General features: G+C 39.7%; 1 protein-coding gene across 3 annotated transcripts in view; it reads left to right on the top strand.

Moving 5' to 3' along the window:
* The window catches only part of htr4 (5-hydroxytryptamine receptor 4), a 215,740-nt gene that overhangs the window by 99,053 nt on the left and 102,091 nt on the right, over window positions 1-14,596 (top strand). For all 3 annotated transcript variants that reach the window (XM_039813871.1, XM_039813873.1, XM_039813874.1), the window contains exon 3: window positions 8,004-8,117. In XM_039813871.1, coding sequence (XP_039669805.1) covers window positions 8,004-8,117 — 114 coding nt within the window. The remainder of the gene's footprint in view (window positions 1-8,003; window positions 8,118-14,596) is intronic.

Below are 14,596 nucleotides of genomic sequence, written 5' to 3'. Positions count from 1 at the left end.
TGTCTAATTGCGTGTCAACAGAGGTGTATAGTCCAGGTGCCAGAAAGTAGAAATCCTGTCCAGCAGCTGTCCCAACCATCACTAAACCAGCTCCTCTCCCAGGTAGATGAGCTCGTTAGTGAAAACACCTGTTCTAGATGTAGAGGCAGATCCAAAAACATGGCAGGATTTTATACACCTCTGCGTGTCAATCACTGCTCATACACATGCATTAATTCGGAGACCGTTTTGGGCTTTAGCAGAAAAGGGGGAGGGACTGAGAAGTTGTCAATGTTCAAATTTTTCAGTCCTGGATCTTCGCAATCCTACCTACAGCACCTTTAACGACTATAGACTGTATATAAAGACAAAGACTTTAAAAGAAAATATAACGTTAAGTGGCTGTTTCTTCAGCCGTTTCCCTATATCAGGCTAAACAACGACCATGCTTATTTAAAAAAAAAGCATATCAGAGCTTGATATTCCTGTTGAAATGGATCAGTGTGGATAAAGAAGCAATGATTTTACATTTACGCAGCTTCTCTGCAAAGTGTTGTCACCTTCTCAGTCATCATCTTTCTGATTCCTTTACTAACAATGCTCAAAGAATTATAGCCTTCCAATCCCTTCCTGTTGGCTGTCTTGTCCCCTCGTATAGGACTGCTGTTTATTGGACCTTGCACCCAGACATAGTAAGTTTCATGATGCTGTTGTGTCTTTAGATGTACAAGAGCTTTCTAGGACTGTCAGAGAATTCAGAAGAGAGAAGAACTTAAATCATACATGAGCACTGGATGTAGCACAGCAGAGTCATCTGTGCACTCCACTATGCATGATTTAGCTTTAGCCCTTTCTGAATTGATACTTTATTTTCAATTTTATCTGATGGTAAAAGTGCTTGATGTGAACTATATGTTTGTTCTTACATCTTATTTTGGCTGCTTAAATGGAGCGCCACCACAGCAATTTCCTATAACCAACATTTAATAGGAAACCATGAAGTAAATTAGTAATGTGCCGCATACAGAACGAGCTATAATATAAAATTGGTTAAAAAATAACAAATACGATTCAAACTAAAGATTAAAAAATAAACATTATTAATTTTTTTATACTACAGACTAGCTGCTTTCACTGAAGCCTGTGTTGTTTTTGGAGATTACAGCAGCTACAGTCGAGTGTGAGGTTGAACCTAATTGGGCAAGGTGGAACAAGTAAATTTTTTTTTTTTTTAACAGCTTTAAATTTTTATGCAATAGCAGATGCTTTCACCATATTCACTTTAAGTTTTGGGAGGCCGAAAATGATAACTTGTGTACAATCAGCTCACCTGGTATCAATGTCAACAGCATTCGACCATGAATGTGCATGTAACAGACGTTACTGCAGTGTTTATATTTTACATAAACTGCTACATGTAGCTACATGCTACAATGTCAGTGAAAGCTGTAATCTTGGTTGCTGTTGTTATTTATTTTTCCCTAATTTCAGATCACATTCCTGTTGGATAGATAGAAGCCTTTATTGGTGATTTTGCTGCTATACTCTTAACGTTCCCGTGCTACATGTAGCTACATGTTAAGGCCAGAGAAACATTGGTTGCCAGTGTTGTTAATTCCTTCCCAATTTTGTATCACATTCCTTCTGGAACATGTGAAGTTGTGTATTGTTTGGGTTAGAATCCTTTATTGGGGATTTTTTACAGTAGAAAGTGCCGCTTTACTCCAGGGTCATTTGTCATTTATTTGACAGGGACAGTGCTCATTAGTCAACAACAAAGTAACAGTTACTGTCAATGAGCCAGAGTTAGATCAGCAGGCTAATGAATGGCTAAATGGCAACCTAAAAAAAATTTTGTGCATCAGCTGCGTGCCGTTTTCTATGTCTTTGCGCACCAGAAACGTGTCTGACGCGGCGGCGCTGCTGCTGCTGCTGTGGTTGGATCACCCTTGTTCAACATATGGGGAGAGAGTTGTGGACATTTACTGCACTCAAGCAGTAGTATACTTCATATTAAACATAAATATATACTGGTTTGATTACAGCAAAGACAACTTCGGCAGTATTAACGGCAAAATAGGCTACAGAATATTTCGTTCTGTGTTGACAGGTGCAATATAACTATTTACAATAATTTTTTTAAATTACATTTATATCTGCATTTGTCAAAACCTAGAGACTTTAAACATCAAAATGTCATTTATTAAATGTATTCGTGTCAAAATGACATATAAACATCTTTTTGTATTCTATTTTCCCTGCAAACGCTCCCAACACACTTGCGTGTCGCTTGAAAAATAGGCGTTGGTTCTAGTTCTAGCATGCACGCATTTTCGGCGCGAGCCACACCTGAGACGTGCGTGTCACGCAGGCAGTGTGCAAGCTCTAGCCTGTTAACATGGGAGGCAAAATAAAAATGGACACGCCACGCAGCTGACACGCTCATGCCACGCAGGCAGTGTGCAGGAGCTCTAATCGTTGACGCCTGGAAAAGTGTGCCCGTGTTGACGTCGACATGTGTATCGGGTGCGATCTAACATCTACCAGCTCACATCATTAGCCACAATGCTTCATGCAGAATCACTCTAGTGCAGTCAGATGGGACTTCTCATGCTGCCTGACACAATGACCTCTCTTCCTGCAGCATCAACTATTCCAGGCCGTCTGTGTGGACCACCGAGGTTTCTGCCTGCCTGTCATCAGGGCTAAAGGAGAAAAAAAAAGCCTGCTCTTTAGATCCAATCAGCAGCACTTCAGCAGCTTGTTGAGCATATAAAGCCACGCTCCAGAATAGCTGTGATACAGAGGATATTCTGAGGCAGTGTAGGCAATGCTTTTTCACTTCCTCACAAAGTTGAGGAGATAACTTTTAAAACATTTTGCGCAATTATTTAGAAAAGAATTTGCCTCATGTTTAGCACATGCATCAAAATCACTCAGACCCTCAAAACCGTGAAGAAATAAAGTCAATGTTTTCGTCATGGGGCAGCTATCCAGTGGCGGATTGGAGCTTTAAAGCTTCTTGTCTGGGGGAGGTATTTCCTCAGTCACCCCTCATCTGTCCCCAATTGAAGCCGCTACTTGCTGATTGCCCACCAGAAGTTCAGCTTAGCTACGGGTCAAAGTTCATGTGTATCGGATGTCAACAAAGTTACAAGCTTTCTGTCTTTTACTTGTACCTCTGGCTCTGCATTGCTGCAATCTCTCTCTATTTGTCTTGCACAGTCTCACTAAATTAGGATTTAGGAGCAAATGACACAATGCATAAAGAGTTCTTCAAACATCTGGAAAAGCAATTTAGAACACAGACTTTTGCAGTGCAAAAAGAAGGCAATAAAAAAGAGAAGATTGAAAGCACAAAAATGCCTCCAACATCTCACCTGTCAACGTATTTTGCCACAGTCAGAACACACCACTGTCCGTTCCGATCCAAGCACATATTAAATACACAGGAGCCTGCACTGTATAATGTAATGCATTATTTGCATAAATAAAAATAACTTTTAACTCTTTTTAGGATGCTGAATAAAAATGCTGAATTACTGAGCTTGATAAAGACTTTCACGCTTGTTTTTTCTTTCTCTAAGGTCTTTTTGTGACATTTATTCATGGCGTTTCTAGAAAGTTTGGGCTGGTATGATTACTGAAAGGCCCTTCGAGAGTCTTAATGTGATACTGAGCTGTCAAGTCAATAAACTTGACTTAACAGCTCACCTTTTAAGATTCATGTCATCATGGAATCCCAGTGATGTGATGTTTGCTCATCAAAACATGTCCAGCACTCATCCCAGTCAAGGCTCTTCTGCTCTGGCCCCACAGTGGTGGAATAAAGTCAGGACAGCAGGTTCACGCGCTGGAATCACGATCACGTCTTTCCTATGGGATTTGGGTGGGATCCATCTAAGATTTTTGTAACTTTCCTGAATGGACAATATCATGCCCACTGCATGCAGGAACAACCTGTTGTTCAGGGTTTCCACTTCTCTCTGTCAAGCTCTCTTTGTCATTCTTTAGGCCACTTTTGTGTGAACAACTGGGTGCAACACCATGAATGGAGGAGAGACTGCCTGAAAGTGTGCGCTGTTTTCCCCAATTGCAAGCAATGTTGCTCCTTTCTTTGTCAGCAGCCCCAACCTTTCAAAACAGCTATGAACACTTTACCTTTAAATGTGGTTGGATGGAACTCTGTATGGCAGAGAAATTATGGTGGGTAGGGTGATAGAAAAACTCTTTGTTCTCCTTCTCCAGTGTCTCAACGTGCAACTGGGCATCAACGCTAAATAGAGGACTGTGGTTGTGCTTTAGCTCCCAGGTTACAATCTTGTTTCTAAGTAAGAGCTTGGAGTGTAATAAATCTTAAAAAAAAAAAAAAAAAAGATTTCACACCGGACAGCTGGGTGCTGAGTTTAATTGTTCCCCGAGAATTAGAAAGCAGATGCCAGCAGATTTAGAATGTGAAGATGACAGGCAACTAATGATCAGTAAGAGTGTGTTGTAAAAGCTTAGCGTAGTAAAGTGCTGCTTTTGCATTGTCATATCCAAATTAACGTGAGGCTCTTACTTAAATTAGGAAATCTGTATGCTGCCTGTCATAACCGCAGATGTGTTAAAAGGATCATTTCTTCAAGCGCAAATTACGACTCATATTCACGTTCTTAGTGGCGGCGCCCTCTAGTGGCCATAGTAATTTAGACGGGAGCAAACAAGACTAAACGTTCTAAACGTTTCCAAGACTGAAGAGATGGTGTTTGACCCTCGGGGAGCCGGTGACCACAGGCCTGTGGTCATCCACAACCAAACCATCACTCAGGCCCACTCATCCAAATATCTTGGTGTTTATATTGACGAGTCACTAACCTGGAGCACACATGTCGACAGTCTCTGCTGCAGATTGCAGCAGCGGTTGCATTTCTTTCGTCGTTTGCGAATTCATGGCGTAGATACAAAAATTATGTTGATATTTTATCAAGCAGTCCTGGAGAGCCTGGTTAGATACGGTATTACAGCTTGGTTTGGCAACCTCCCTGTGCAGTTGAAAACTAAACTGTTTCGATTGATTCATACTGCATGGAAGATCATTGGTGTTAAAAAGCACTTATCCATGCAGAGTATTTATGAACAGGCTTCTTTGCAACAAGCAAATCGAATTGTTAGCGACACGTCTCACGTTCTGCATGCAGAATATGAGCTGCTGCCCTCCGGTAGGAGGTTTAGAGTTCCTCGCTGTAGACTTAACCGTTTCAAAAACTAATTTATCCCAGTGTCTATTAAGCTTCTAAATAGCTGCAAGTAAAAGGTAGAACAGGCCTGAATGATGATGAAGATATGTAATTGTTGTATTTGTGACCTCTTTTATCTTTTTCTAATTTAATTTAATATTTTTTTTGGAGTAATGTTTAACCAGTGTATTGCATGACACCGTGTTGGGTAATAAAGTTAATCTTGATCTTGATCTTGAAGACAATGGCAAGTTTTTTCACAACTTTACGGAACAAACTAAACTATGTCAAGTTCTGCGTCAGGTGCATAACCGTAAGTGAAGTAACGTAACAGATGCGCTGATTTTTAACCAAAAACATCATCTTTTTTTAGACTTTAAGTTTTTTTTTTGACATGTTTAAAACCGCGACCATTACGTTCTCCCTCTATGTTCTGTGGTTTAGATATGAGGACGTAAAACGCTTCTGTGGGTCGTATTTCCTGCCACCGTTAGGGGAGCTAGTTTATGAAACGCTCCTGTGGGTCGTATTAGAGGGTTGGAATAAATGACCTATGTCGTCAAATGGTGTCGCTGACTTTTTTTGGTCAAAAGGCGGTTGCTACTACAATAACAAGCATATCAATGTCTTATTTAGGGGAAGGGTCAGACTTTGTAGCCGACAAATTCAAGATGAAAGAAGATTAGTTTGGTGTTGGAGGCTGATAATGATGCTTCTGTTGAGAAGCTGTCAGCGTTCCCATTTGATCTGATTAGTGTGTTGGCACCACCGATCAAAGAACAAGCCTCATTTGCACACTATCACTTTGCCTTTGAACCTCAGATGGAGAGTAAAATAATTTGGCAGCTAGGGACGGCGTACAGTTCCTGACTCCAGCAGTGAATCATAGAGGAGAGTATTAGCATATTACACATAATGTGGACAGAACATAAAACCCACAAATAAGTCGCCCTCAAACTTGTGATTTTCTGTAGACTTGCAGGACAAAGAGATGGGGAAAGAAAATTGAAATCATACTTGTGTAATGGAGTTGTTCTCACTCCTGTGTAAAGTCAGTGGTGATGGTGTTACTGTGCGCTAACCTCCTCTCCTCCCCCCCGTCAAGCCTTCAATGTACGAGAGACCACAAACCTCAGGAGGATGACTGTAATGCATTACCAATGTCAAACAAGTCTGAGATTAAACAAGTCATTTTCAGAGAGCCCTTAAACCACACAACTCACTCTGAGGGCTTTAATTCATAACTCATGCCGGCTACTTTGCGAGACGTTTTGTTGAAGCCATGCCAAGGAGTGAAAATGCAACGTCTGTAGTTTTCTGCCATAAAATATATCATAGTTCCCAGTGTTGCATAATTAATCAGCACCCTACATCTGGCCTTCTGAACCTTTTCCGCCTGAATCTGGGGAAAAAATATACCTTTATTTTTTATTTTATTTGCATTTTTCTTCACACTGTGAAGAGCTGTCAACGAGTCCTTGAAAAATGACCCGCTCATTGTAAATGAATGAATGAAATGAAATACCAAAGTTATAGCCTATTGATTGTTCAGTGTCAAAGATGTTGAATTTTATGCCATTAAGCACTCGCAGCAGTCACAAAATGACTCAGTTTGAGGACCTTGCAATTTAGAAGATAGATTGCACTGTAAATGGATGTTATAATGTTATAGTTAACTGAACCTTATCTTCAGAGTGAAACAAAGCTAATAAAAAATAAACAGAAGCATCCTATTTTCATGGCTGGAGTTATGCCAAAAAGAACCAAACAAAAATACAGTTACTAAGCCTAACTTCCTAAACTAAAGACAAAACATGGGCAAACAGATATGGCAATTCACCCCTACTGCTTCGTGCTAGAATAAAGTTATATATACACAGACTACGCGGAGGTACTTAACATTTAATTCAACAGAAGCTAGGTTAACAGGCTAAAAGAAATCACGCTGAGTGTTCTTACCACAGCTGTCCACAGACTAACAATCAAAGTTACCGCAGCACTTCAATTATCGCAGTAATCACAAAACTAACACCGTTATTAGTATTAGTTTAGAGAATAGTATACTGTTAGATCCCAGACAAAACTGACAGAAGGGCAGGACTCAGGACAGAAGTCACAATTAAAAAGCTGTCTGCTACTTCAGCACCACGGACAGCGCCATGGATTTATCCTCCGACACTTCAGAGCCATGGTCGGCGCCGTTGATTCTAAGTAAAGGATCAATAAGTCAGGCAGACTAAACAAAGATATTCAACTAAACAACCCGTCTGTCCATACACTCTTTCTGCTACTAGGGAATGGACAGGGGGGTGGCAGGTTAACAAGGGACATGCATTTTGGTCATTTTGCTAACAAGGGGGATGGCAAATCATCTACTGTATGTCACATATAGTAGATTCATCATTGTAGGTTAACAGTGTAGCGTTACATCAGCTTTCCAACTTGAGACAAATTGATCAGCAGCAGGAACTTTACTACATGTACTATAAATCCTGCTTTCCCTGGAGGGAGCCCTCATTAAAAGTTTATGTACCGATACCTAAACTTAATAAAGAAAAGTTCAAGTCAAGGGACTGGATAACTTTCCGCTGATGCAGCTCCACTTCATGATATAGATATATATATATATATATATATATATATATATATACATACATACATACATAGGCTGATAAAAGAAAGATTGATATTTACATAAAAAGTCACTGCAGCTAAATTAACTTTTCTTCTCTTCATCAGATATACAGACTGTAGTTTCACTCTTGACGATTTTAACTGATGTGTTGTTATTTGGTGTCTCCATAGCGACAGCATGCCAAAGCGGATAGCTCTGATCTGCTTCCTGTCTCTGGTCATGCTGATGAGCATCCTGGGAAACCTGCTGGTCATGGTGGCCGTCTGCAAGGACAGACAACTCAGGTGGGACAAAGCATTTTTTTATTTTTCCTTTTCCCTAAATATATTCATTTATCTTCCACATTACATACACACACTTCAAATTAACAAAAACTACCAATAACCAAATCTTTATATTTAAAATAATATTACCTTAAAGGTCCCATGGCATGAACATTTTAACATTGATGTGAGTTCCGCCAGCCTGCCTATGGTCCCCCAGTGGCTAGAAATGGCGATAGGTGTAAACCGAGTCCTGGGTATCCTGCTCTGCCTTTGAGAAAATGAAAGCTCAGATGGGCCGATCTGGAATCTTCTCCTTATGAGGTCATAAGGAGCAAGGTTACCTCCTCTTTCTCTGCTTTGCCCGCCCAGAGAATTTGGCCCACTCGAGAGAGAGAGACATCATGGCTTTCAAATGAGCAAAGTGGCAGTTGGGCAAGGCCACACCCCCACCCTCCACCTTGCCCCCCTCTCCTTCTCAATAGCATTTAAAGCTACAGACACAGAAAGCTCATTGTGGGACTGGCTCTAGTGGTTGTAATTCTGCACAAATGCTGAATTTCGGGAAGAGACTTCAGATACAGTATTAGGGGACCACTAAGGTCTATATAAAAGAGACTTCAGATACAGTATTAGGGGACCACTAAGGTCTATATAAAAGAGACTTCAGATACAGTTATTAGAAGGACCACTAAGGTCTATATAAAAGAGACTTCAGATACAGTAATAGGGGACCACTAAGGCCTATATAAAAGAGACTTCAGATACAGTAATAGAGGGACCACTAAGGCCTATATAAAAGAGACTTCAGATACAGTATTAGGGGACCGCTAAGGTCTATATATAAAAGAGACTTCAGATACAGTAATAGGGGACCACTAAGGCCTATATAAAAGAGACTTCAGATACAGTATTAGGGGACCGCTAAGGTCTATATATAAAAGAGACTTCAGATACAGTATTAGGGGACCGCTAAGGCCTATATAAAAGAGACTTCAGATACAGTATTAGGGGACCGCTAAGGTCTATATAAAAGAGACTTCAGATACAGTATTAGAGGACCACTAAGGTCTATATAAAAGAGACTTCAGATACAGTATTAGGGGACCACTAAGGCCTATATAAAAGAGACTTCAGATACAGTATTAGGGGACCACTAAGGCCTATATAAAAGAGACTTCAGATACAGTATTAGGGGACCACTAAGGTCTATATAAAAGAGACTTCAGATACAGTATTAGGGGACCACTAAGGTCTATATAAAAGCATCCAAAGAGCACCATGTCATGGGACCTTCAATTACAGTTTATTTTGATTGCTTAGCATCAGGCCATGCTGAAGCCACTTTTTCAAAACTCTTCATACAGTCTGCATTACCAAAATGCATCTTGCAAACTGTAGTACGTCTGTATTTTGAGAACGAGTGTGTGTGTGTGTGTGTGTGTGTGTGTGTGTGTGTGTGTGTGTGTGTCTCTTTCTCCTCGTCTGTATAAGTGAGACAAAGATAGAAAGAATGTAAGAGAAGTAGAGCGAGAGAGAAACTTTTAAATAATACATTAACTGCTTCTGAGACAGGATTTTAGAAGGTGTTTCTGGACACAGAACTACAGCAGAAAATACTGCAACAATGAAATGAAAGAATATACATGTCACATAATACCTGAATATAATGCACAGACAAGGGGGTGACTTCTCTGCACGTTGAAGCTAGATGAGAATCTGCAGCAATGCCAGGCTGCAACACAGGGAGAGCTCGCAGGTCATCCTGAGGACGACTGGTCAACTGGGAGCCGCTGTCACCGCAATGATTCATTTATCTTCTTTTCCTCCTTTCCAGCTTTTCTTTTTCTTTCCTCCTCTATTGCTTACCTGTCTCTCTGATAGTCGGACTCACCCTCTCTCCCTTTGTCTCCTTCTATCTTGTGGCACCTGAGAGCCCAGGGTGATCTTTGTTCCCAGGATGTTGACATGACTTGCGGGTCATTTCTGTGTGTACGTAGGAATGAAAGTAATTAAGAGAGGTTTTATTTCTGTGTACACATACATGCGTACAGGCAGTGTATGTGTGTGTGTGTGTGTGTGTGTGTTTACGAACACTGATGAGTGACAAAGACACCACTGTGATGTCTCACCTCCCTGAGGAGAGAACGATGACACTCCATCTTCATTTCTCCCTGCCTCATTTTCTTTCTGTCCACAGGGAAATAAACACACACACACACACACACACTCTACTACTACTACACATTCATTCACATGCAAATATAAAGAACATACATAGTACATGGACACACAAAGAGACATACAGACATTAACCTGCTCAATGGAAGTGTCCCATGGGTAACAGTATTTGTGACAAAAAATAAAGCGTAACTCTAAACACATCATTAAAAACCAACAAAACTGTTCAGTGTTGGCAAAACAGCCAGCAGAGAGTCAGCCTGTTGGACAGTTTTTAGGTTAGTCAATCATTAAAGAAAAAAGTTAGTTAGTACTTTAGATTTTTCCTTATTACCTCTGCCAAGGAAGATAGGTTTTAGTGTGTTTGTCTGTCAGTAGGATTACGGAACAACTACTGGCCTGATTTTAATGAAACTTGTAGAAGGTTGTAGCGTTGGACAAGGAAGAACCAATTATATTTTCAAGTGGATCTGAATAACGGTGCAGATACACACATTAGTTTTCACTTTTGTTAAGTTAGATATAGAGATAGGGCACGGCCTTGGCGGAGGTCTGCGCTCTGAGTGTTTTCTAGTTCATCTTATTAGTCCTTACTTAAACAGGAACACATTAGTGTTTATCAGTGTTTCAGGCTGAGCCTTCTCCTCTTTTTAAAGAGTACTCCACCGATTCAGCATTAGCTCTGTTACATTGTCGGACTCACGATGGACAGGTTATCAACATCGATGCAGCAGAATCAGAGAAAAGAAAATGAAAAGAGAGCAGAGGAAAACTGTTGTGAAATCAGGGACTGAGCTGCCACTCAAACATATGCACAGTCTGACAGCTAACATCTGTAGCCGACACATTGGCTAGGAGAACAAACAGTCAAATTCATGCAAATGTGAGGCAATATTCACTCCACATTCACTGTGGACACACAGAGCCAAACAGACAGCCATCTAATTACTGAAAAGTTTGTGATTAAGCAAACATGCTACATGTTAGAATGTCACACTTAGGAGCCAGGGAAAGTATTACAATATATATTATTACATAGCAAGTAGTGTAATGAACAGGTGGAAACACTGGACAGCAAGTTCTTGCAGCCCACAGGAGAGGATAGCTCGCAGACAAATTCCGAGGTATTTCAAAGACACACACACACACACACACACACACACACACACACACACACACACACACACACAGAGTCTTCCACAGGGAGTTAACACCAGCTGAGGGTGATTCAGAGCGTGCTAAACCACTCATCAATGACAACCACACAAACGACCACTCTTACCAACCACCTCTTGTTTCTCTCAATGTACCATGTCAAGTGTACACACACACACACACACACACACACACACACACACACACACACACACACACAGCCTGTATGTTGCTGGACATTGGGCAATTACAGTGATAAATCTTCCTTCATGTGAGATTCTTTGGTCCTTTGTTATAACCAGGATCCTAGTTAGGGCTCTCCTTATTTTGTCATGTTGTATCTAACATACGTTATTAGCATTTAAACTGCTAAAAGCTGGAAGATATTTTTCTTTGGATTATGGGGAAACAGTTTTGGGATAGTCTGATTACTTTTTTATTCTGAGAAGTAACAATACATTTGAACTCATGATACTTCATTTTTAATTTTTTCTTCTCATATTTCCATTGTGTAACCTTTGGTTTCCTTTTGATTGGTGCCTTTTTGTAAAAAAAACTTAAATTCAACCAGTAATAACAATAATAAAAAACAAAGCACCGTCGTAGACAATGCAGGATTTGACCATTTTATTGACATGTTTTTAGCCTTGACATTTCTCCAGCTGGAGAAGACAGCCATGAACAGTCTTAGACTGTGTTAGCTATAATCACAGTAGTTATCTTCATAAAGAAAGAACAGGGTGCTTTTCCATGCTACTACTTCTTCTTATCTTTGCTGTATTTTTTTGTTAAATGCCATCATATCTAATTCCTCTACTTTCCTTGTTGTCCAGTTCACACCATGTGCGTCTGTAAATTACACCAACTTCCCAGTAACACAATCTCTTTTAATAAAGTTTATTTATTCTCTGCACTTTAAGCTAAACACGATATGTCATCCTAACTAAACATGACGCCTCCCGCTCTGGGCATGATAATATGTTTCTAAACTGTTCTGAATTACAGCCAACACTGCAGTGTGTGTGTGTGTGTGTGTGTGTGTGCATACATTATTTAAGTGTCTGCATGCTTTCAGACATCTATTCATAGGTGCGTGTGTGTTTCCCATGCGTGCATGCGAACACAAGTGTGTGCATGTCCAACATGATTTACGTTTGGGCCCCACATGCAGCGGTCCGAGCAGACAGCTGGTTGGTTCCAGCACTGACAGTCTGTTTGAAGGCTGTTTGGGTTAGTGACAGGCAGATGGAAAACCCTCACAGCCAGCCGCTCTTACTGAAGCTATTTATAGACCGCAGACCATCCACGCTGCAGAGAGCGTGGACAACAGGCCAGCTGACTCTTTCACCGGTTAACTGGTTGGCTGGTGTTGTTTGTCTCTGATTGCAAAGCTTTTCCAACCAGATTAAGGACGAGGAGAAATTAAAGACCTACCAGATTACTGGTCACAGGTAAATAGGGTTGAGAATAGTGATTATATCAATTCATCTGACAGAAATTCATGATTCTGATCAATTCATCAGGAAGGTTACAAATACAGCCCCCTTTCAAAGTCACTGACGTTACAACTGGCTGACGAAGTGTTTTACTGTCACTTAGTGTCCACAGTTCTGGTCTTTGTCAAAGCACAAAGCTGCACAGGAGAAATGTGTGTGTGTGTGTGTGTGTGTGTGTGTGTGTGTGTGTGTGTGTGTGTGTGTGTGTGTGTGTGTGTGTGTGTGTGTGTGTGTGTGTGAGAGAGAAAAAAAAAAAAAAAAAAAAAAGAGAGATGCAAAGACAGTGAGAGTAAAAGAGTATTTATGCATGTGTGTGGGTGACAATCTGTGTGTCCCAGCTGCATAATGCACATGTATCAGAACCGTGTTCTGAGTTGTTAGTAACCTCATACTGGGTAAAGCAACGGCTTGACATGTCAGCCTGCATAGTAAAATTGCTAGATTTTTTTTAAAGGTGGTATTGATATGTATACTATTGTTCCACAATGCAATTCACAACCGAAAATACTGTATAGGAGCAACCAGCAGCTGAATAAACATGACAAATTGTGTGTTGGTACAGAGATACCAAACCAAAACAATAAGTAATAAATAATTGGAAAATCATTTTGATGTTGATTGAAAGTGTTCAAATTTAAAGTGAAAGGTTTTTCAAAGTTAACCTGATAACTATCCTAATTATTGTTTTTTTGTTCAAAACGTTTGATGATGTTGTGTGCGTATTTAAAAAAAAAATAGAATGTCAGCTTTCTATCACGTCTCAAATATTAATATTGGGCAGCCGGGTTGGATCAGTGGGTAGAGCAGGCGCACATATACTGAGAGGTTTATGCCTCGATGCAGAGGTCCAGGGTTGGAATTTGACCTGTGACAATTTCCTGCACGTCTTCCCCCTCTCTCTCCCCTTTCTCACCTAACTGTCCTGTCAATATTAAAGGCAGAAAAGCCCCAAAAATTATCTTAAAAAAATAAATATTGATATTGGTATCGGCCTCTAAAATCCAAGTTTAGGTCAGGAAAAGTATACTTATGTTGTGTGTGTGGGTTAGGGTTACACTGTAAACCCGAATAAGTTACCAGAACTCAAAAAAAGTGAGGCAATCAGTTGCCTCACTTTTTTTAAGTTGATTAACTTAAAAGTCAAAATTTTCCGAACTTAAAAGGTTGGTTGAATTGCTACTTGTACCTTTTGATAACAGTTAAATTAAAAGTGCTCATTTAGCTCAACTCAAATATTTGCAGTTAATATGACTTAGTTTTCTGTTAAGGGAACTCAATTATTTTCAGTTATTATGACTTACAGTTTTGAGTTTTCAAACCACAGGAATAAGTTCACAGAACTTAAAAAAATAAGTACACAACCACACAATTTTTATGTTAATAAAACTCAATGTTTATTAGTTTGTTTTGTCATTGTTTTAAGTACACATTAGTCAAATATGTTGAGTTTGTTTACTCAAAACATGTGATTCAAAACTTAAAAATTTTTAGGCAACCGATTGCCTCACTTACATTAAGTTTAACTAACTTAATATATCTTAAAGTTCGTGAACGTCTGCTTTTGAACAGTTACATGTTAAAATGAAATAGAAAAACATTTATAAATTAAAATAAAAAATAATTTTAAAATATACTTATATACTTTAATTGTATATTAAATAAATAAAT

This window comes from Perca fluviatilis, chromosome 10 (genome assembly GCF_010015445.1).
Source record: "Perca fluviatilis chromosome 10, GENO_Pfluv_1.0, whole genome shotgun sequence".
Lineage (NCBI taxonomy): Eukaryota > Metazoa > Chordata > Actinopteri > Perciformes > Percidae > Perca > Perca fluviatilis.
The sequence above is the reverse complement of the archived record's forward strand: the minus strand, read 5'-3'. Positions and strand labels throughout refer to the sequence as shown.